General features: G+C 40.0%; 1 protein-coding gene across 4 annotated transcripts in view; it reads right to left on the bottom strand.

Moving 5' to 3' along the window:
* ADGRB1 (adhesion G protein-coupled receptor B1) overlaps window positions 1-26442 on the bottom strand; it is a 912987-nt gene that overhangs the window by 323513 nt on the left and 563032 nt on the right. For all 4 annotated transcript variants that reach the window (XM_082259420.1, XM_082259422.1, XM_082259423.1 and 1 more), the window contains 2 exons: window positions 24585-24687; window positions 21263-21306 (listed from right to left, as the gene is read on the bottom strand). In XM_082259420.1, coding sequence (XP_082115546.1) covers window positions 21263-21306; window positions 24585-24687 — 147 coding nt within the window. The remainder of the gene's footprint in view (window positions 1-21262; window positions 21307-24584; window positions 24688-26442) is intronic.

Raw genomic sequence — 26442 nt, 5'->3', positions numbered from 1 at the left:
CATTCCCCCGATCCCTCCATAAAGAGTACCTGTCACTGCCTATTACTGTCACATTCCCCCCGATCCCTCCATAAAGAGTACCTGTCACTCCTATTACTGTCACATTCCCCCGATCCCTCCATAAAGAGTACCTGTCACTCCTATTACTGTCACATTCCCCCGATCCCTCCATAAAGAGTACCTGTCACTCCTATTACTGTCACATTCCCCCGATCCCTCCATAAAGAGTACCTGTCACTGCTATTACTGTCACATTCCCCCCGATCCCTCCATAAAGAGTACCTGTCACTGCCTATTGCTGTCACATCCCCCCGATCCCTCCATAAAGAGTACCTGTCACTGCTATTACTGTCACATTCCTCCCGATCCCTCCATAAAGAGTACCTGTCACTGCTATTACTGTCACATTCCCCCCGATCCCTCCATAAAGAGTACCTGTCACTGCTATTACTGTCACATCCCCCCCCCGATCCCTCCATAAAGAGTACCTGTCACTCCTATTACTGTCACATCCCCCCCGATCCCTCCATAAAGAGTACATGTCACTCCTATTACTGTCACATTCCCCCCGATCCCTCCATAAAGAGTACCTGTCACTCCTATTACTGTCACATTCCCCCCGATCCCTCCATAAAGAGTACCTGTCACTGCCTATTACAGTCACATTCCCCGATCCCTCCATAAAGAGTACCTGTCACTGCTATTACTGTCACATTCCCCCGATCCCTCCATAAAGAGTACCTGTCACTGCTATTACTGTCACATTCCCCCCGATCCCTCCATAAAGAGTACCTGTCACTCCTATTACTGTCACATTCCCCCCGATCCCTCCATAAAGAGTACCTGTCACTGCTATTACTGTCACATTCCTCCCGATCCCTCCATAAAGAGTACCTGTCACTGCCTATTACAGTCACATTCCCCGATCCCTCCATAAAGAGTACCTGTCACTGCTATTACTGTCACATTCCCCCGATCCCTCCATAAAGAGTACCTGTCACTGCTATTACTGTCAATTTCCCCCGATCCCTCCATAAAGAGTACCTGTCACTGCTATTACTGTCACATTCCCCCCGATCCCTCCATAAAGAGTACCTGTCACTGCTATTACTGTCACATTCCCCCCGATCCCTCCATAAAGAGTACCTGTCACTGCTATTACTGTCACATTCCCCCCGATCCCTCCATAAAGAGTACCTGTCACTGCTATTACTGTCACATTCCCCCGATCCCTCCATAAAGAGTACCTGTCACTGCTATTACTGTCACATTCCCCCCGATCCCTCCATAAAGAGTACCTGTCACTGCTATTACTGTCACATTACCCCCGATCCCTCCATAAAGAGTACCTGTCACTGCTATTACAGTCACATTCCCCGATCCCTCCATAAAGAGTACCTGTCACTGCCTATTACTGTCATATTCCCCCCGATCCCACCATAAAGAGTACCTGTCACTGCCTATTACTGTCACATTCCTCCCGATCCCTCCATAAAGAGTACCTGTCACTGCCTATTACTGTCACATTCCCCCCGATCCCTCCATAAAGAGTACCTGTCACTGCCTATTACTGTCACATTCCTCCCGATCCCACCATAAAGAGTACCTGTCACTCCTATTACTGTCACATTCCCCCCGATCCCTCCATAAAGAGTACCTGTCACTGCTATTACTGTCACATTCCCCCCGATCCCTCCATAAAGAGTACCTGTCACTCCTATTACTGTCACATTCCCCCCGATCCCTCCATAAAGAGTACCTGTCACTCCTATTACTGTCACATTCCCCCCCGATCCCTCCATAAAGAGTACCTGTCACTCCTATTACTGTCATATTCCTCCCGATCCCTCCATAAAGAGTACCTGTCACTGCCTATTACTGTCACATTCCTCCGATCCCTCCATAAAGAGTACCTGTCACTCCTATTACTGTCACATTCCCCCCGATCCCGCCATAAAGAGTACCTGTCACTGCTATTACTGTCACATTCCCCCCGATCCCTCCATAAAGAGTACCTGTCACTGCCTATTACTGTCACATTCCCCCTGATCCCTCCATAAAGAGTACATGTCACTGCCTATTACTGTCACATTCCTCCCGATCCCACCATAAAGAGTACCTGTCACTCCTATTACTGTCACATTCCCCCCGATCCCTCCATAAAGAGTACCTGTCACTGCTATTACTGTCACATTCCCCCCGATCCCTCCATAAAGAGTACCTGTCACTCCTATTACTGTCACATTCCCCCCGATCCCTCCATAAAGAGTACCTGTCACTGCCTATTACTGTCACATTCCTCCCGATCCCACCATAAAGAGTACCTGTCACTCCTATTACTGTCACATTCCCCCCGATCCCTCCATAAAGAGTACCTGTCACTCCTATTACTGTCACATTCCCCCCGATCCCGCCATAAAGAGTACCTGTCACTGCTATTACTGTCACATTCCCCCCGATCCCTCCATAAAGAGTACCTGTCACTCCTATTACTGTCACATTCCCCCCCGATCCCTCCATAAAGAGTACCTGTCACTCCTATTACTGTCATATTCCTCCCGATCCCTCCATAAAGAGTACCTGTCACTCCTATTACTGTCACATTCCCCCCGATCCCGCCATAAAGAGTACCTGTCACTGCTATTACTGTCACATTCCCCCCGATCCCTCCATAAAGAGTACCTGTCACTGCCTATTACTGTCACATTCCCCCTGATCCCTCCATAAAGAGTACATGTCACTGCCTATTACTGTCACATTCCCCCCGATTCCTCCATAAAGAGTACCTGTCACTCCTATTACTGTCACATTCCTCCCGATCCCTCCATAAAGAGTACTTGTCACTGCCTATTACTGTCACATTCCCCCCGATCCCTCCATAAAGAGTACCTGTCACTGCCTATTACTGTCACATTCCCCCCGATCCCTCCATAAAGAGTACCTGTCACTGCCTATTACTGTCACATTCCCCCGATCCCTCCATAAAGAGTACCTGTCACTGCCTATTACTGTCACATTCCTCCCGATCCCTCCATAAAGAGTACTTGTCACTGCTATTACTGTCACATCCCCCCCCCCGATCCCTCCATAAAGAGGACCTGTCACTGCCTATTACTGTCACATTCCCCCCGATTCCTCCATAAAGAGTACCTGTCACTCCTATTACTGTCACATTCCTCCCGATCCCTCCATAAAGAGTACTTGTCACTGCCTATTACTGTCACATTCCCCCCGATCCCTCCATAAAGAGTACCTGTCACTGCCTATTACTGTCACATTCCCCCCGATCCCTCCATAAAGAGTACCTGTCACTGCCTATTACTGTCACATTCCCCCCGATCCCTCCATAAAGAGTACCTGTCACTGCCTATTACTGTCACATTCCCCCCGATCCCTCCATAAAGAGTACCTGTCACTGCCTATTACTGTCACATTCCCCCCGATCCCTCCATAAAGAGTACCTGTCACTGCTATTACTGTCACATTCCCCCCGATCCCTCCATAAAGAGTACCTGTCACTGCCTATTACTGTCACATTCCCCCGATCCCTCCATAAAGAGTTCCTGTCACTGCTATTATTGTCACATTCCCCCCGATCCTTCCATAAAGAGTACCTGTCACTGCTATTACTGTCACATTACCCCGATCCCTCCATAAAGAGTACCTGTCACTGCTATTACTGTCACATTCCCCCGATCCCTCCATAAAGAGTACCTGTCACTGCTATTACTGTCACATTCCCCCCGATCCCTCCATAAAGAGTACCTGTCACTGCTATTACTGTCACATTCCCCCGATCCCTCCATAAAGAGTACCTGTCACTGCTATTACTGTCACATTCCCCCGATCCCTCCATAAAGAGTACCTGTCACTGCCTATTACTGTCACATCCCCCCCGATCCCTCCATAAAGAGTACTTGTCACTGCCTATTACTGTCACATTCCCCCCGATTCCTCCATAAAGAGTACCTGTCACTGCCTATTACTGTCACTTTCCCCCCGATTCCTCCATAAAGAGTACCTGTCACTCCTATTACTGTCACATTCCTCCCGATCCCTCCATAAAGAGTACCTGTCACTCCTATTACTGTCACATTCCCCCCCGATCCCTCCATAAAGAGTACCTGTCACTCCTATTACTGTCACATTCCCCCCGATTCCTCCATAAAGAGTACCTGTCACTCCTATTACTGTCACATTCCTCCCGATCCCTCCATAAAGAGTACCTGTCACTCCTATTACTGTCACATTCCCCCCCGATCCCTCCATAAAGAGTACCTGTCACTCCTATTACTGTCACATTCCCCCCCGATCCCTCCATAAAGAGTACCTGTCACTCCTATTACTGTCACATTCCCCCCGATTCCTCCATAAAGAGTACATGTCACTGCCTATTACTGTCACATTCCTCCCGATCCCTCCATAAAGAGTACCTGTCACTGCCTATTACTGTCACATTCCCCCCGATTCCTCCATAAAGAGTACCTGTCACTCCTATTACTGTCACATTCCCCCCCGATCCCTCCATAAAGAGTACCTGTCACTGCTATTACTGTCACATTCCCCCCGATCCCTCCATAAAGAGTACCTGTGACTCCTATTACTGTCACATTCCCCCCCCCCCCCGATCCCTCCATAAAGAGTACCTGTCACTGCCTATTACTGTCACATTCCCCCCGATCCCTCCATAAAGAGTACCTGTCACTCCTATTACTGTCACATTCCCCCGATCCCTCCATAAAGTGTACCTGTCACTGCTATTACTGTCACATTCCCCCCGATCCCTCCATAAAGAGTACCTGTCACTCCTATTACTGTCACATTCATATGGGTACCAAATTTCATATGGGTACAGTGTAGTATGACCGCATAATTGTCATTCAAAGTGTGAGAGTGCTGAAAGCTAAAAATTGGCCTGAGCAGGAAGGGGGTGAAAGTGCCCGGTATTGAAGCGGTATTGAAGCGGTTAAACACATAAACGCCGGCTAGGCACACATTTAACCCTTTGATCACCCCCAGATGTTTAACCCCTTCCCAGCCAGTGTCATAAGTACAGTACAATTTTATTTGGGTACAGCGTCGCACAACCGCGCAATTGTCCGTTAAAGTAACGCAGTGCCGAATTGCAAAAGAAAAAAGGGCCCGGTCATTAAAGGGGGTAAATCTTCCGGTCCAGAAGTGGTTAACGCAACGCACATTATTATTATCATGTGACTCCAACCCTAAAACCAGATATTCCAGGGAAGGAGCCCAACAAGACTTGGGGCCCCGGATCTGGGGGGGCCCGCAGGCAGTCGCACCCTGTGATGTAGCAGACTCAGAGGCGATACGAAGCGGCAGTGAGCTGCACTGCGGGGGGGAATCTGTACACCACGTCCGCACTATACTGGATGGAGCCGATCGATGTTCCGTTAACCTTTTACTAATGATCATTTCACAGGGCCAGGTGCTTTCACTGTACGCATGACTTAAGCGGCTCGGCGCAGTAATAAATCACCTAATTGGGTAACTGGATTGTCGAGACTGTTGCAGTTCGCTGCGTCCTCCGCAAATGGGAGTTTAGGAGTATATTATCCCGACCTATCACTGGGAATGGGGGGGGGGGGGGGCGCGCTAACAATTTCTTCTATGTGAGTTTTAGAAAAAGAGAAAGAAAAAAAAAAAGCAATTTTTGAGTTTTATCTTTTTTCTATAATAGAAAAAAGAAGTGGCATGTAATGACCAGAAGAGAATCGATCGGTTTTGGGTGGAGTGAGTGAGACTTTATAATGCAGCACAGAACCGATCGATCGATTCTATGAGGAACCAACACAGATCACTCGTCTGATAAAAATATACTATATACTATATTACCAAAAGTATTGGGACGCCGGCCTTTACACACACAGGAACTTTATCCACTTTAAGACCGGAGGATTTTCCTGCTTTACGTCCAGGCCACTCTTTTTTAACTTAGCACTGCGAGACTTTAACTGACAATTGCGCGGTCGTGCGGCGCTGTACCCAAACAAAATTGACGTCTTTTTTTCCTCAAAAACAGAACTTTCTTTTAGTGGTATTTGATCACCTCTGCGCTTTTTATTTTTTGTGATATTAATAAAAAAAAGAGCGAAAATTTTTTTTTTTTTTCAAAATTGTCGCTCTTTTTTCAAAAATTAAAAAAATCGCACAGGTGATCAAATACCACCAAAAGAAAGGTCTATTTGGGGGGGGGGGGGGAGGACATTGGTTTAATTTTGGGTACAGCGTCGCACGACCGCGTTAAATTAACAAAGTGCCGAATCGCAATATATGGCCTGGTCAGGAAGGGGGTAAAATCTTCCGGTCTTAAAGTGGTTAAAAAAACGAATTTTTTTTGTCAGACATGTAGCTAAATACATTCTGGCCTAAATATATGACAAAAAATGAATATTTTGGATATTTTTTAACTGTCAAAGTAGAAAATGTCAATTTTTTCTCAAAATTTTCACTCTTTTTTTATTATTATCGCAAAAAATGAAAAGCGCAGAGGTGATCAAATACCACCAAAAGAAAGCTCTGTTTGTGGGAAAAAAAGGACGTAAATTTAATTTGGGTACAGCGTTGCATGACCGCGCAATTGTCCATTAAAATAAGGCAGTGTCAAAGACATGTAGCTAAATACATTTTGGCCTAAATATATGACAAAAATTGAATATATTGGATAATTTTTAACTGTCAAAGTAGAAAATTTCAATTTTTCACAATCTGATATATAACATTCCCCAAAAACAATTTACAAATCAAAATTTTTTTACATTTTAGGCCAATTTGTTTTCGGCTACATATTTTTGGTAAAAAAAAAATCACAATAAGCATTTGATTGGTTTGCGCAAAAGTTATCGCGTTTACTAACTACGGGAAAGATTTCTGTCATTTTTATTGTTTATTTTTTTTTTACTAGTAATGGCGGCGATCTGCGATTTTTAGCGGGACTGCGACATTGCAGCGAACAGATCGGACCCCTGACTGAAATTTTTGACACTTTTGGGGGGACCAGTGACATTACTACAGTAATCAGTGCTAAAAATATGCACTGTCACTGTAATAATGACACTGGCAGGGAAGGGGTTAACACTGTTGGTGATCAAGGGGTTAAATGTATTCCTCATGCTTACTGACGTGTGTGGGGGGAGGGGATTGTGTGACACAGACACAGATCGCAGGTTGAACTATGCTGAATCATCACTTATTGCTACGCGGGAGCGTTCCTGGGGGCACACGGGCTCCCCCATAAGGCAGCAGGGAAGCTGATCCACGGGGCCGGTGGCAAGGATTGCTGCTGGGCACCTGCAATCGCTCCCCGTGAAGCCATTTTTGCGATTCGGCACTGCGTTATTTTAACAGACAATTGCGCGGTTGTGCGACGCTGTACCCAAATAAAATTGATGTCCTTTTTTCCCACAAATTGAGCTTTCTTTTGGTGGTATTTGATCACCTGTGCAATTTTTTTTTTTTTTTTTTGCGCTATAAATAAAAAAAGAGCGACAATTCTGAAAAAAAAAAAAAAACCAATAGTTTTCAAATTCTGCTATATAACATTCCCAATAAAAAAAAAAATTAAAAATCTAATTTTTTCATCATTTTAGGCCAATTTGTTTTTTGCTACATATTTTTGGTAAAACAAAAATCCCTATAAGCGGATTTTGATTGGTTTGCACAAAAGTTATCGCATCTACAAACTAGGGGAAAGATTTATGTCATTTTTATTTTATTTATTTATTTTTTACTAGTAATGGCAGCGATTTGAGATTTTTAGCGGGACTGCGACATTGCGGCGGACAGATCGGACCCCTAACTGACATTTTTGACACTTTTGGGGGGACCAGTGACATTACTACAGTAATCAGTGCTAAAAATATGCACTGTTACTGCACTAATGACACTGGCAGGGAAGGGGTTAACCCTGAGGCAATCAAAGGGTTAACTGTGAGCCTAGGGGGTGTTGTCTAACTGCATGGGGGAGGGACTTATGGAATCAACACAGAAACCTGTGTTCCTAAATAGGAGGAGCTCTGCATTGATTCGTGAGAGAACAACGATCTGCTGTGTTTACAACATCAGACCGCCGTTCTCTGTTCACAGGGAGCGATCGCAACCGCCGGCCCCGTGGATCGGCTTCCCTGCTGCCTAATGGGGGCACTTGTGTGCCCCCCCAGGATCGCTCCTGTGAACTGACGTACCTATACGTTGGCTCAAACAGCTCACCCACCGTGCCGCAGTATATCTGTGGTGAGCGGTCAGCAAGTGGTTAATGACATCCCAGTCTTAGTCCGTAGGGTTCAATATTGAGTTGGCTCCACCCTTTGCAGCTATAACAGCTTCAACTCTTCTGGGAAGGCCGTCCACAAGGTTTAGGAGTGTGTCTATGGGAATGTTTCACCATTCTTCCAGAAGTGCATTTGTGAGGTCAGGTAATGATGTTGGATGAGAAGGCCTGGCTCACAGTCTGCACTCTTCCCCTGAAGAAGACTCTTTGTGAGTTGAAAAATTGAATCAGGGAGTAAACAATAACATCTGAAATATAAATATATACGAATTCCAATAACATTCACATAAATAAAATAAAAAAATTAAAAAAAATGTGAATGTTATTGGAATTCATATATATTTATATTTCAGATGTCATTGTTTACTCCCTGATTCAATTTTTCAGCTCACAAAGAGTCTTCATCAGGGGCTAAACAATGAGATCTGGAATATAAATACTGTATATATGAATAACAATAATATTCACCTAAAAAAAGAAGAAAAAAATGAATGTGATTGGAATTCATATATATTTATTTTCCAGAATTCATTGTTTATCCCCTGATGAAGACTCTTTTTGAGTTGAAAAATAGAATCAGGGTAAACAATGACATCTGGAATGGAAGTATATATGAATTTCAATAACATTCAAATAAAAAAAAAAAGAAAAAAGAAAAAATGTGAATGTTATTGGAATTCATATATATATTTATATTCTGGATTTCATTATTAATATTTCAGATTTTATTATTTACCCCCTAAAGAAGACTCTTTCTGAGTTGAAAAATTGAATCAGGGAGTAAACAATGACATCGGAAATATAAATATATATTAATTCCAATAACATTCACATAAAAAAAAAGAAAAAAAGAAAATATGAATGTTTTTAGAATTCATGTATATTTATATTTTAGAATTCATTGTTTACTCCCTGATGAAGACTCTTTTTGAGTTGAAAAATAGAATCGGGGTAAACAATGACATCTAGAATATAAGTATATATGAATTCCAATACCATTCACATAATTAAAAAAAAAAAAAAAAAAAAAAGAAAATGTGAATGTTATTAGAATTCATGTATATTTATATTTCGGATGTCATTTTTTACTCCCTTATTCAATTTTTCAACTCACAAAGAGTCTTCTTCAGGGGCTAAACAATTAAATGCGGAATATAAACAATGAAATTCAGAATATAAATACATATAATTGCCAATAACATTCACTTTTTTTTTTTAGGTGAATTTTATTGGAATTTATATATATATATATTCCAGATGTCATGGTTTACCCTGATTCTATTCTTCAACTCACAAAGAGTCTTCATCAGGGGATAAACAATAAAATCTGGAATATAAATACTGTATATATGAATAACAATAATATTCAACTAAAAAAAAGAAAAAAAATGTGAATGTGATTGGAATTCATATATATTTATTTTCCAGAATTCATTGTTTGCTCCCTGATGAAGACTCTTTGTAAGCTGAAAAAACGAATTGGGGTAAACAATGACATCTGGAATATAAGTATATATGAATTCCAAAAACATTCACATAAATAAAAAAAATGTGAATGTTATTGGAATTCATATATATTTATATTTCAGATGTCATTGTTTACTCCCTGATTCAACTTTTCAGCTCACAAAGAGTCTTCATCAGGGACTAAACAATGAGATCTGGAATATAAATACTGTATATATGAATTACAATAATATTCACCTAAAAAAAGAAAAAAAAATGTGAATGTGATTGGAATTCATATATATTTATTTTCCAGAATTCATTGTTTACTCCCTGATGAAGACTCTTTTTGAGTTGAAAAATAGAATCAGGGGTAAACAATGACATCTGGAATATAAGTATATATGAATTCCAATAACATTCAAATAAAAAAAAATAAAAAATGTGAATGTTATTGGAATTCATATATATATTTATATTCTGGATATCATTATTAATATTTAGGATTTTATTATTTACCCCCTAAAGAAGACTCTTTCTGAGTTGAAAAATTGAATCAGGGAGTAAACAATGACATCGGAAATATAAATATATATTAATTCCAATAACATTCACATAAATAAAAAAAAAAAATGTGAATGTTATTGGTATTAATGTCATTTTTTACTCCCTTATTCAATTTTTCAACTCACAAAGAGTCTTCATCAGGGGCTAAACAATTAAATGCGGAATATAAACAATGAAATTCAGAATATAAATACATATAAATTCCAATAACATTCACATTTACTTTTTTTTTTTTTTTTAGGTGAATTTTATTGGAATTTATATATATTCCAGATGTCATTGTTTACCCTGATTCTATTCTTCAACTCACAAAGAGTCTTCATCAGGGGATAAACAATGAAATCTGGAATATAAATACTGTATATATGAAAAACAATAATATTCAACTAAAAAAAAAGAAAAAAAAAATGTGAATGTGATTGGAATTCATATATATTTATTTTCCAGAATTCATTGTTTGCTCCCTGATGAAGACTCTTTGTAAGCTGAAAAAACGAATTGGGGTAAACAATGACATCTGGAATATAAGTATATATGAATTCCAAAAACATTCACATAAATAAAAAAAAATGTGAATGTTATTGGAATTCATATATATTTATATTTCAGATGTCATTGTTTACTCCCTGATTCAACTTTTCAGCTCACAAAGAGTCTTCATCAGGGACTAAACAATGAGATCTGGAATATAAATACTGTATATATGAAAAACAATAATATTCAACTAAAAAAAAAGAAAAAAAAAATGTGAATGTGATTGGAATTCATATATATTTATTTTCCAGAATTCATTGTTTGCTCCCTGATGAAGACTCTTTGTAAGCTGAAAAAACGAATTGGGGTAAACAATGACATCTGGAATATAAGTATATATGAATTCCAAAAACATTCACATAAATAAAAAAAAATGTGAATGTTATTGGAATTCATATATATTTATATTTCAGATGTCATTGTTTACTCCCTGATTCAACTTTTCAGCTCACAAAGAGTCTTCATCAGGGACTAAACAATGAGATCTGGAATATAAATACTGTATATATGAATTACAATAATATTCACCTAAAAAAAAGAAAAAAAAATGTGAATGTGATTGGAATTCATATATATTTATTTTCCAGAATTCATTGTTTACTCCCTGATGAAGACTCTTTTTGAGTTGAAAAATAGAATCAGGGTAAACAATGACATCTGGAATGGAAGTATATATGAATTTCAATAACATTCAAATAAAAAAAAAAAAGAAAAAAGAAAAAATGTGAATGTTATTGGAATTCATATATATATTTATATTCTGGATTTCATTATTAATATTTCAGATTTTATTATTTACCCCCTAAAGAAGACTCTTTCTGAGTTGAAAAATTGAATCAGGGAGTAAACAATGACATCGGAAATATAAATATATATTAATTCCAATAACATTCACATAAAAAAAAGAAAAAAAAGAGAATATGAATGTTTTTAGAATTCATGTATATTTATATTTTAGAATTCACAGTTTACTCCCTGATGAAGACTCTTTTTGAGTTGAAAAATAGAATCGGGGTAAACAATGACATTTAGAATATAAGTATATATGAATTCCAATACCATTCACATAATAAAAAAAAAAAAAAAAAATGTGAATCTTATTAGAATTCATATATATTTATATTTTAGATGTCTTTTTTTACTCCCTTATTCAATTTTTCAACTCACAAAGAGTCTTCATCAGGGGCTAAACAATTAAATGCGGAATATAAACAATGAAATTCAGAATATAAATACATATAAATTCCAATAACATTCACGTTTACTTTTTTTTTTAGGTGAATTTTATTGGAATTTATATATATTCCAGATGTCATTGTTTACCCCTGATTCTATTCTTCATCAGGGGCTAAACAATTAAATGCGGAATATAAAAATGAAATTCAGAATATAAATACATATAAATTCCAATAACATTCACATTTACTTTTTTTTTTTTTTTTAGGTGAATTTTATTGGAATTTATATATATTCCAGATGTCATTGTTTACCCTGATTCTATTCTTCAACTCACAAAGAGTCTTCATCAGGGGATAAACAATGAAATCTGGAATATAAATACTGTATATATGAATAACAATAATATTCAACTAAAAAAAAGAAAAAAAAATGTGAATGTGATTGGAATTCATATATATTTATTTTCCAGAATTCATTGTTTGCTCCCTGATGAAGACTCTTTGTAAGCTGAAAAAACGAATTGGGGTAAACAATGACATCTGGAATATAAGTATATATGAATTCCAAAAACATTCACATAAATAAAAAAAAATGTGAATGTTATTGGAATTCATATATATTTATATTTCAGATGTCATTGTTTACTCCCTGATTCAACTTTTCAGCTCACAAAGAGTCTTCATCAGGGACTAAACAATGAGATCTGGAATATAAATACTGTATATATGAATTACAATAATATTCACCTAAAAAAAGAAAAAAAAATGTGAATGTGATTGTAATTCATATATATTTATTTTCCAGAATTCATTGTTTACTCCCTGATGAAGACTCTTTTTGAGTTGAAAAATAGAATCAGGGGTAAACAATGACATCTGGAATATAAGTATATATGAATTCCAATAACATTCAAATAAAAAAAAAAAAATGTGAATGTTATTGGAATTCATATATATATTTATATTCTGGATATCATTATTAATATTTAGGATTTTATTATTTACCCCCCAAAGAAGACTCTTTCTGAGTTGAAAAATTGAATCAGGGAGTAAACAATGACATCGGAAATATAAATATATATTAATTCCAATAACATTCACATAAATAAAAAAATAAAAAAATGTGAATGTTATTGGTATTAATGTCATTTTTTACTCCCTTATTCAATTTTTCAACTCACAAAGAGTCTTCATCAGGGGCTAAACAATTAAATGTGGAATATAAACAATGAAATTCAGAATATAAATACATATAAATTCCAATAACATTCACATTTACTTTTTTTTTTTTTTTAGGTGAATTTTATTGGAATTTATATATATTCCAGATGTCATTGTTTACCCTGATTCTATTCTTCAACTCACAAAGAGCCTTCATCAGGGGATAAACAATGAAATCTGGAATATAAATACTGTATATATGAAAAACAATAATATTCAACTAAAAAAAAAGAAAAAAAAATGTGAATGTGATTGGAATTCATATATATTTATTTTCCAGAATTCATTGTTTGCTCCCTGATGAAGACTCTTTGTAAGCTGAAAAAACGAATTGGGGTAAACAATGACATCTGGAATATAAGTATATATGAATTCCAAAAACATTCACATAAAAATAAAAGAGAAAATCTGAATGTTATTGGAATTCACAAATATTTATATTTTGGATTTCATTGTTTATATTCCGGATTGTATTACTTATCCCCTGAAGAAGACTCTTTGTGAGTTGGAAAGAGTAAACAATGACATCTGAAATATAAATATATATGAATTCCAATAACATTCACATAACAAAAAAAGAAAAGAAAATGTGAATGTTATTGGAATTCATATATATTTATATTCCAGAGATTTCATTATTTGCTCCCTGATGAAGGCTATTTGTATTTGAAACTCGTTGACTGTTGACAGATTGACGTTGAAGATATTTCCATGTGGCAGAGCCTATGACACGGCATACATACCCTTGGTGTAACTTTGACTGCAATCTTTTATTCTTTAACTATTTTTTATCCTTATTGAATAAAGAAATATTTTTATATAATTTTTAGTTTTTATGTATCTATATAAAATCCCATTCCATACTATATGTATATTTATTTATACTATTTTTGTTTTTTAAATTTTAACCTTTTTACAACAATCCGGGGGTATGGGGGTATATGAGTGGTTGCTGCCCCTCCTCCTTTCACAGCACAGGCTTAGGCCCGTCCATGGTGGAGATTTCTTTTACACTATTTAACTTTTTCTGTGCTGCCTTTTGTTTTTGGGCACCTTTATAAAGTCCCATTCCATAGGAGGTGTATATTGGGATGAGGTACTTGTATGTTATTATGGTCTGGATAGGCCAATCAAATTATTATAAAAGAAATACAATAAAATGTTTCATTTTTAGGAGACAGTATAATCAATATTCTTCCTTCCCCAAGAATGCAGGGCAGGGCAGGGACAAGGGGTGGGCGGGGACAAGGGGTGGGCGGGAGGGAAGGCTGCCCTGGGTGCAATGGTTTACTGTAGGGAAGTGGGCGCCTTTTTTCTGACAAGAGTATTGAAGCATGCACATCATTTGTGTGTGTGGGGGGGGGGGGGGGGGGAGGTGCAGTTTGGCATCTTTACCCTGGGTGCTGGATGACCTTGTCCCCGGCACTGATGCAGGGGTCCTCGGGGGCCACACAATAAGTGCCAAAGGGCTGCCATCAGCCCCTGGGCCACAAGTTGGACACCCATGGCTTTAAAAGTCTTCAAACTCTGATCACAATGGATGATATCCTGGAAGTTGCGGTTCTGGTGCGATAATCGCATTACAATTTTGGCGAACCGCATCGCGTGAAGTATGTCACCCAAAAGAACCCCCTGAACTTTTTTTGGGCAACAAGCTTCAGCCTAGGTTCACACTAGATGTGGTGCGAATTTACAGCGAGTTCATTCAAATCGTAATCCGTCCATGCGAACCGATTGCGAAGTGGATGTTAAGTTAACGACATCCCGCAATCAGTTTGCAAAACGCAGTGCGATTTGCAAAATAGGACCTCATAGAATCCGATTCTGGTGCAGACAAGAAAAGAAAAAAAAAAAGAGTCCTGAACCAGTTTGGTGCGAATGCGATTTGAGCCATACAGATCCATGCCTCAAAATCGCCCCCCAGAGATAACGCATATAATTCACACAGGAATGTGCTGTGATTCCTGCGCGAATTACATGTGATGTCTGCACCGCAGCAGTGTAAACCCAGGCTCACGTGTTGCGGTTTGCAGCGACTGTAGCGCGATTTGTCGTGCGACATTTGCAGCAGAACCACACCATGCCGGGTTCACGTGTTGCGGTTTGCAGCGACTGTAGCGCGATTTGTCGTGCGACATTTGCAGCAGAACCACACCATGCCGGGCTCACGTGATGTGGTTTGCAGCGACTGTAGCGAGATTTGTCATGTGACATTTGCAGCAGAACCACACCATGCCGGGTTCACGTGATGCGGTTTGCAGCGACTGTAGCGAGATTTGTCATGTGACATTTGCAGCAGAACCACACCATGCCGGGCTCACGTGATGCGATTTGCAGCCATTGTAGCGCGATTTGTCGTGCGACATTTGCAGCAGAACCACACCATGCCGGGCTCACGTGATGCGGTTTGCAGCGACTGTAGCATGATTTGTCGTGCGACATTTGCGGCAGAAACACACCATGCCGGGCTCACGTGAGGCGGTTTGCAGCGACTGTAGCGTGATTTGTCGTGCGACATTTGCAGCAGAACCACACCATGCCGGGCTCACGTGATGCGATTTGCAGCGACTGTAGCGTGATTTGTCGTGTGACATTTGCAGCAGAACCACACCGTGCTGTGCTCACGTGATGCGATTTGCAGCCATTGTAGCGCGATTTGTCGTGCGACATTTGCGGCAGAACCACACCATGCCGGGCTCACGTGATGCGGTTTGCAGCGACTGTAGCGTGATTTGTCGTGCGACATTTGCAGCAGAACCACACCATGCCGGGCTCACGTGATGCGGTTTGCAGCGACTGTAGCATGATTTGTTGTGCGACATTTGCAGCAGAACCACACCGTGCCGGGCTCACGTGATGCGATTTGCAGCCATTGTAGCGCGATTTGTCGTGCGACATTTGCAGCAGAACCACACCATGCCGGGCTCACGTGATGCGGTTTGCAGCGACTGTAGCATGATTTGTCGTGCGACATTTGCGGCAGAACCACACCATGCCGGGCTCGCATGAGGCGGTTTGCAGCGACTGTAGCGTGATTTGTCGTGCAACATTTGCAGCAGAACCACACCATGCCGGGCTCACGTGATGCGATTTGCAGCGACTGTAGCGTGATTTGTCGTGTGACATTTGCAGCAGAACCACACCATGCCGGGCTCACGTGATGCGATTTGCAGCCATTGTAGCGCGATTTGTCGTGCGACATTTGCGGCAGAACCACACCATGCCGGGCTCACGTGATGCGGTTTGCAGCGACTGTAGCGTGATTTGTCGTGCGACATTTGCAGCAGAACCACACCTTGCCGGGCTCACGTGATGCGATTTGCAGCCACTGTAGCGTGATTTGTCGTGCGACATTTGCAGCAGAACCACACCATGCCGGGCTCACGTGATGCGGTTTGCAGCGACTGTAGCGTGATTTGTCGTGCGACATTTGCAGCAGAACCACACCATGCCGGGCTCACGTGATGCGATTTGCAGCCACTGTATCGTGATTTGTCGTGCGACATTTGCAGCAGAACCACACCATGCCGGGCTCACGTGATGCGGTTTGCAGCGACTGTAGCGTGATTTGTTGTGCGACATTTGCAGCAGAACCACACCGCGCCGGGCTCACGTGATGCGATTTGCAGCCATTGTAGCGCGATTTGTCGTGCGACATTTGCGGCAGAACCACACCATGCCGGGCTCACGTGATGCGGTTTGCAGCGACTGTAGCGTGATTTGTCGTGCGACATTTGCAGCAGAACCACACAATGCAGGGCTCACGTGATGCGATTTGCAGCCACTGTAGGGCGATTTGTCGTGCGACATTTGTGGCAGAACCACACCATGCCGGGCTCACATGATGCGGTTTGCAGCGACTGTATCGTGATTTGTCGTGCGACATTTGCAGCAGAACCACACCATGCCGGGTTCACGTGATGCGGTTTGTCGTGCGACAGTAGTGGCAGAACCACACCGTGCCGGGGTCACGTGATGCGGTTTGCAGGGACTGTAGCGTGATTTGTCGTGCGACATTTGCAGCAGAACCACACCGTGCCGGGCTTACATGAAGCAGTTTGCAGCGAATGTAGGGCGGTTTGTCGTGCGACAGTAGTGGCAGAACCACACCGTGCCGGGCTCATGTAATGCGGTTTGCAGCGACTGTAGCGTGATTTGTTGTGCGACATTTGCAGCAGAACCACACCATGCCGGGCTCACGTGATGCGATTTGCAGCCACTGTAGCGTGATTTGTCGTGCGACATTTGCAGCAGAACCACACCATGCCGGGCTCACGTGATGCGGTTTGCAGCGACTGTAGCGTGATTTGTTGTGCGACATTTGCAGCAGAACCACACCGTGCAGGGCTCACGTGATGCGATTTGCAGCCACTGTAGGGCGATTTGTCGTGCGACATTTGCGGCAGAACCACACCATGCCGGGCTCACATGATGCGGTTTGCAGCGACTGTATCGTGATTTGTCGTGCGACATTTGCAGCAGAACCACACCATGCCGGGTTCACGTGATGCGGTTTGTCGTGCGACAGTAGTGGCAGAACCACACCGTGCCGGGCTCACGTGATGCGATTTGCAGCCACTGTAGCGTGATTTGTCGTGCGACATTTGCAGCAGAACCACACCGTGCCGGGCTCACGTAATGCGGTTTGCAGCGACTGTAGCGTGATTTGTCGTGCGACATTTGCAGCAGAACCACACCTTGCCGGGCTCACGTGATGCGATTTGCAGCCACTGTAGCGTGATTTGTCGTGCGACATTTGCAGCAGAACCACACCATGCCGGGCTCACGTGATGCGGTTTGCAGCGACTGTAGCGTGATTTGTTGTGCGACATTTGCAGCAGAACCACACCGTGCCGGGCTCACGTGATGCGATTTGCAGCCATTGTAGCGTGATTTGTCGTGCGACATTTGCGGCAGAACCACACCATGCCGGGCTCACGTGATGCGGTTTGCAGCGACTGTAGCGTGATTTGTCGTGCGACATTTGCAGCAGAACCACACAATGCAGGGCTCACGTGATGCGATTTGCAGCCACTGTAGGGCGATTTGTCGTGCGACATTTGCGGCAGAACCACACCATGCCGGGCTCACATGATGCGGTTTGCAGCGACTGTATCGTGATTTGTCGTGCGACATTTGCAGCAGAACCACACCGTGCCGGGTTCACGTGATGCGGTTTGTCGTGCGACAGTAGTGGCAGAACCACACCGTGCCGGGGTCACGTGATGCGGTTTGCAGGGACTGTAGCGTGATTTGTCGTGCGACATTTGCAGCAGAACCACACCGTGCCGGGCTTACATGAAGCAGTTTGCAGCGGATGTAGGGCGGTTTGTCGTGCGACAGTAGTGGCAGAACCACACCATGCCGGGCTCATGTAATGCGGTTTGCAGGGACTGTAGCGCGATTTGTCGTGCGACATTTGCAGCAGAACCACACCGTGCCGGGCTTACATGAAGCGGTTTGCAGGGACTGTAGCGCGATTTGTCGTGCGACATTTGCAGCAGAACCACACCGTGCTGGACTCACGTGATGCGATTTGCAGCCACTGTAGCGTGATTTGTCGTGCGACATTTGCAGCAGAACCACACCGTGCTGGACTCACGTGATGCGGTTTGCAGCGACTGTAGCGCGATTTGTTGTGTGACAGTCACGGCAGAACCTGCACCATGTTTTTTTGGGTGCCATTCAAATAAATGGCATCTGAAATGTGCGTTGTGCGATTTGTCATTCACTCCCGGGCGTTTTGAAATTGCGGGCGGAATCACGGCAAATTTCCCAGCTGTGACTGCAGCCGTATGGATCATTTCCTACAGAAAACTCAACCACAGCCTGAGTAGAAAAGCCGTCCCCTGCCAGGCCCTGCGCTCTGCGTGGAAGCAGCGGTCTCTCTGCAGAGGTCCAACTACACCCCATGCTGGCCCAAAGCCACACCCTGCAATCAGTAAAGCTGCTGCTCCCTGCTGACTAAAGGCCTTCAGCTTTACCTCAGTAGGAGGGCAGCCTGGACCCGAATTCACTCCAATTCACACCCAACCTCTGATTGTAGCAAAAGTATTAAAAAAAAAAAAGCAATTTCCCCCATCCACAATGTGACGGCTAAACTGAACAAAACATCAAACAGATATAGAAAATCAACACCAAGATGCTGACTTTCCACTGCAGATCACTCGGCAACACTGGGCGACCAATGAAAATCATTTTAAATCTTGACAGAGAGCGATCGTTCTTTGGTGAAGGAATATTATAATCTAATATGGAGACAGAGGAATGGAATCTGCAATAGAACCTTCACATACAATTGCTGTAATTCCAAATAGAACTTCTATACTTCCTTCTACAATAAGTCAGGGACACACTGTTGCTCGTGCACCCCCCCCCCCCCCGACATGCTGTTGCTTGTGCACCCCCCCCCCCCCCTGCATACCAGCTGATGTAAAACTACAATACTGACTTATAAAGCTTCTACAATCAATGTATCCTTTTATAACACACAAAGGAGCCTCTCTGTTCTATCCACAGAAGTCTAACACCAATATAATAATATAATATAATATAGTCCTACGATAGAATATATATAAAATGTATCTCTATAGAAGAGAGGAGTGAATGATACAATAATGAAATATAATCTAATATCATAAAATATAATATAATATAATATAATCCTATGAAACAATATATATTGTATATATAAAATGTATCTCCGTAGAAGAGAGGAGTGAATGATACAATAATATAATAAAATATAATATAATACTATGATACTCTAATATAATATAATATTATTATACAATGTATCTCTATAGAAGAGAATATCGAATAATACAATAATATAATATAATAAAATATAATGCTATGATACTATATATATGTATATATATATATATATATATATATATATATATATATATATATATACACACACAGTATATATAAAACGTATCTTTATAGAAGAGAAGAGTGAATGATACAAGAATATAATATAATATAATATATAATATATTATGATACTATAATATAATAATATTACGATACAATGTATATACAATGTAGCTCTATAGAAGAGAAGAGCGAATGATACAATAATATAATATAATCCTATGATACAAAAAAAAAAAAATATATATATATATATATATATATATATATATATATATATATATATAAAATATATCTCTATAGAAGAGAAAAGTAAATTATACAATATAATAATAGAACATATTCCCTAGAATACAATGTACAGTATATAAAATGTATTTCTATAAAAGAGAAGAGCGAATGATACAATAATATAATAAAATATAATATATTACTATGATACAATGTATATACAATGTATCTATAAAAGAGACGAGTGAATGATACAATAATATAATATAATATAATATAATATAATATAATATAATATAATACTATGATACAATGTATATACAATGTATCTATATAAAAGAGAACAGCGAATGTTACAATAATATAATAAAATATAATATAATACTATGATACCATGTATATACAATGTATCTCTATAGAAGACAAGAGCCAATAATATGATATAATATAATATAATAAAAATATAATATAATACTATGATACAATGTATCTCTATAGAAGACAAGAGCCAATAATATAATATAATATAATATAATACTATGATACACTGTATCTCTATAGAAGAGAAGAGACAATAATATACTATGATACAATGTATATACAATGTATCTATAAAAGAGACGAGTGAATGATACAATAATATAATAAAATATAATATTATGATACAATGTATCTCTATAGTAATGAAAAGCGATTCTACAATATTCCAGCCGGCTGCACAAAACCAACAACTGCAGAGCACAACAAGCCGCAGCAGCCAATCAGAAGTCACGCTCCGCAGTCTGACCAGCGTGGAGGAGCTCCAGAGACCGATCTGATTGGCTGCTGCAGGTGACTGCGCACTTCCTGACGCCAGCAGACGCAGCGTCTGGTAAGGAGAAGCCGCGGATCACAAAGCTGGGGAGGGAAGGTGACTTACATGTCGGATTCGTCCCAGGAGATGCAGGTGTGGTTGGTGGTCGCCTGCAGAAAGGGGAGAAAAATTCAGTGTTATTGTGGCATGGAAAGTTTTGGTCTCCCAGGCCGGCGCCTCGGCTCAGAGCTGCGGGTGGGGCCGGGAGAGAGGATTTTTATTTTTTATTTTTTTGCATTCTGCGCAAACACTAAATTACAGTTCCATCAGCTTTCCACTTAACGCGGATTGTGCGCCCGGGGCAAGGTGATAATCCGCGTGCGCTGGGCACAGCTAATGACAGATATTGATTCCACCGCGCCAATGACAGACCGGCAATACCACGACCTTGCAGGCTGCAGGACTAAAGAGCCCCACCGGCGACTCTTTATATACATGGGACGGAAGGATGCACCTTAAGCATGGGACAGAAGGACGCCCCCTAATGCCTTCCAGTATCACTACAATAATATATTAAATAAAATACAGGAGACACACACAATAAATTTGGCATAGAAATGGCCGCGGCACTTTTATTGGTTTCATATTAAAATCAAATATTTATTAAACAAATCAAGTTGAAATATATTCTAATGAACAAATATCGCTTAGTCACAGAACAAGCAAATTCTAATTAAAATTATTAACAAGTCCCCCCTTGAAACAAGGGCGAGATACCACATAAAGTGCCAGCGACAAAGGGTGGGAGGGAAAACCTATTAGGCATCCTCCGTCCCATGTGTCTGCGCCCCAAATTTGTGCCCCCTTTCATTCTGCTATATGATGTGGATGTGTCGCTGTGCTTTAAGGCCTGAAACATGTCATACAAGGACAGTACTATAATCTGTCATGCTGGCCACACACACAGGGATTTCCCAGGCAATGTCATCCACTTTCACCTACACTTCAATTGGGAATACAATTAAAATGAATTTAAAGGATGAAGACAACCTTTAAACTGTTTTTTGGGAGAAGGATTAGAAACCCTGTTAGGTTTTACTACTATCTAGGGCTCCATTAGAGAGATTTCCCCTCACTTCCTGTCCTGGTGACAACAGATTCCCTAGACAGGAAATGAGGGAAAATCCTGCAACAGTAACACAGACACAATTATAACACTTAGGGGGGAAAATTATAACAAATAATAATAATAATTGCATATTATCTCCATGCTTTTATTATTAAATTGATTCTATCTATCTATCTATCTATCTATCTATCTATCTATCTATCTATCTATCTATCTATCTATCTATCTATCTATCTATCTATCCCTATATATGGTCTATTAATAATGTTATCATTTTTACTACTATTAAAATATAATTACAAATGTATATACTATTATATTAACTTAAATAAATTAAAATTATAATAAATAATAAAACTCTAAGTTGTCTCTATGGCTTTATGAATTATTTGATATTATTAATATTAGTATAAATATGTATCATTACATTGTTTTCATATTATACTGTATATATATATATATATAATGTAAAAAGGATTATTATTATTATTAGTAGTAGTAGTTTTATTAATTATAATATAATGTAATTTAAATATATGCTATCATACTTACTTTAAAAGTAAGTTAAAATGATAATAAATTAAGGATACCTTTATATTGTCCTCCTGCTGCTATTATTTACATGTTTTTATACTGTATATATAATGATTTATCATTATATTGTATTCATATTATTTAGTATTACATTATATATATATATATATACACACCTTTTTTTTTTTAGATCTGTCTATCTATCTATATATATATATATATATATATATATATATATATATATATATATATATATATATATATATATATATATATATAATAAAACCATTTTAATATAAAAATTATATATATATATATATATATTTATTTGATTTTGATATTAAAATGGTTTGATTATTATTTTCTTATTTTTATAATATCATTTTATATAATAAATAATAATAATAATTTTATAATATAAATAATAATAATAATATATAAATAAAAATATATGCACTATTACTTTTATTTTAAAAATAAGTTCAAATTATAATACATTATAATACCTTTTATATTGTCTCCATGCTTTTATTATTTATTTGATAATACTGATATATTAATGATAATAATACATATATATATATATATATATATATATACACTGTATATAAAGCTATTATATTATTATACAGTATATTATTATTATTACTACAAATATATACTATTGCATGAAAATTAGATATTTATATCTATAATTATTAGTATATATTTTAGCTATGATTAATTAATTCAAATGTATAAGGAATTATATACTGTATGTTAATCATTCAGAGTCTTTCTTCTGGCAGAGACTTGGTGCCTCCTGCTTTTCGGAAATAGTATTTGCGTCAAAGTAACAGGTTCACTTTAGGGTGGAGCTTTCATCAAATATAATACATGTATGCTGAGTAATGTGTCAGGGTGACTTTTCCAGGTATTTATTACCTCCTACAGAGACTACCGAACTCCCCCTGACAATGCCTTCATTTGCTTTTCTCTGAAGAAGGATGGCGCTATCATGGTTCAGGCATCATTCATGGTCACCATCTACTTCCTGGGCAGAGATGCCGGTGTTCTGACGAAATCTCCAACCCACCAAAATCTCCAACCACGTCACTTCCGGTGTCTCTCCATCAGCAATTATTGTAGATTTCGAGGAGTTGGTGTTTTCACAGAACATTGGCTGCCATGAACATACACTCCAGTACGCGCTATAATGACTGGACATTGTTAGTCCGCCCGCTACTAACCTACAACTTGGCGGTGACAACTTTTTTGCCCCTTACTCGGTGTTCTGTGAAAATACCAACTCATTCAAATCTCCAATTATTGCTGCTGTAGAGTCACCAGAAGTTACGTGGTTGGAGATTTTGGCGAGTTGGAGTTTTCGGCAGAACACCGGCTCAGGGAAGACAGTCATGTACATCCTGGTGCCTGTTCAGTTCTTGGTTGGGGTCACAAATGTCACATTGGGGTTAATTTATTAAAATTCGAGAATACAAAATCTGGTGCAGCTCTGCATGGGAGCCAATCAGCTTCATCTTGTTCAATTCGGCTTTACCAATAAACCTGAAAGCTGACTCCCCAAAATCTGCACCTCACGTTTTGTGAAATCAAAAAGCCAACCTTCTTCGGTACAGTGATCTCTATTCTCTCATTGGCTGCTCACTCTATATATGAAGAAAGACATTTATTCCTCATTACAGCTCCTCCAGGAAATCAGACTTTATTCTGACTGTTCAGGCCATTAGCTGTGATTGGAATCATAAAACACCGGAACGTTCCATGACAAAATTGTCTACTCACATTGTACAGGTGGGAGAACTCGATGTCCAGTGGGACGGAGGTACTGCGAGGGGAGGGCTTCACCGTCACCGAGACCACCCGGGAGTTCAGGACCGTCACATTCCTAGCAATGGGGGAAATATTACAAATTATATCAATATTTATATAAGAGGGAAGAGAAAAGTAAGACAAAGACTTTAAGGTCTAAACCAAGGGTTTCAATCCAGGGTTCCTCAGGAGGTCACTAGGGGTTCCTAGAGCTGATTGACCATCAATGTAAGAGACATTCCTCCCACTGACCACCAATGTAAGGAACATTCTTCCCACTGACCACCAATGTAATGGACATTCTTCCCACTGACCACCAATGTAAGGGACATTCTTCCCACTGACCACCAATATAATGGACATTCTTCCCACTGACCACCAATGTAAGGGACATTCTTCCCACTGACCACCAATGTAAGGGACATTCTTCCCACTGACCACCAATGTAAGGAGCATTCTTGCCACTGACCACCAATGTAAGAGACATTCTTACCACTGACCACCAATGTAAGGGACATTCTTCTCACTGACCACCAATGTAAGGAGCATTCTTCTCCCTGACCTCCAATGTAAGGAACATTCTTCCCTCTGACCCCCAATGTAAGGAACATTCTTCCCACTGACCACCAATGTAAGAAGCATTCTTCCCATTGACCACCAATGTAAGGGACATTCTTCCCACTGATCACCAATGTAAGGAACATTCTTCCCTCTGATCACCAATGTAAGGGACATTCTTCCCTCTGACCACCAATGTAAGGGAGATTCTTCCCAATTTTTGTTTATTAAAAGTCTTGCAATCAATAATCATAAAATCAATATACATAAATAAATATATACATATTTACATGAAAAGGGAAAAAAATACATAGCAAGTTCTGCTCACAAATAAAGAATGGCTTTACAGCAAAAACAAAACTCACATCATGAAACTGTCATTACCGGAGAAAATAATCTTAATAAGACTCACACCACCACACCAGACATCCAACCTGCGAGGTCAAGAAACAAAACCACCCCCATTATGCATGCAGCCCTTCTTCAAAAAGAAGATATTAACCAACAAAAGCTAAGGGCGTGAAAGAAATAGCATAGGAAAAAAGCTTTTCACCCAGAGATGGACAGTTCACCAAAAGCAGGTCTGATATTCCTCCACACCCTTATCCAGACCGCTCGAGGCTCCCTGCCCTTCTCAAGACCCCGAATCTTCCCAACCTCACCCAGAATATCGTACACCACCACCTCGACAGGGAGGACTTTCTTCCGCAGGGTAATCTGGCACCGTGCATTCCACGTGAAGTAACGGACAACTATACTAACTAGAAAAAGTGTATCCAAATCAAAATCCCAGCGAGTCGGGAATGCCCCGTACACCCACTCTGCATAACTCATGCGATAGAGAAAGGGGATGCCTAGAGCCCTCCCCACCCTTTTATACACCTCTATGTTAAAGGGACACTGGAGCAAAAAGTGGTCCATAGACTCCACTTTACCAACACACTCCGCTCTAGGACAATCCCGATCATCCACAGGGCGATGCTTCAGGTTCCCTCTCACATAGAGCCTTCCATGGAAAGCGAGCCAGGCTTGATCCCTAAACTTCAAAGGGATTCTTCCTAAGTTAATTAAACGCAACCCCTCCCTCATTACGGGGCCTGGGCAATCCCTTAAGGTCAGCGACACACTGAAAGCAGAGCCCAAAATCCTCTTCTCCAGAAGCTTTCTGGGAAGGGACTTGATATCCCCCACTGTCACCTGCCACTGCCTAAGTATTTTCAGACACGGGGCAACATAAGCCGGAAGCTTGCCATGTCGGACTCTCAGACTTTTC

The sequence above is a fragment of the Pelophylax lessonae genome, assembly GCF_965119305.1.
Source record: "Pelophylax lessonae genome assembly, chromosome: 5".
Lineage (NCBI taxonomy): Eukaryota > Metazoa > Chordata > Amphibia > Anura > Ranidae > Pelophylax > Pelophylax lessonae.
This window is presented reverse-complemented; position numbering and strand designations above follow the sequence as displayed.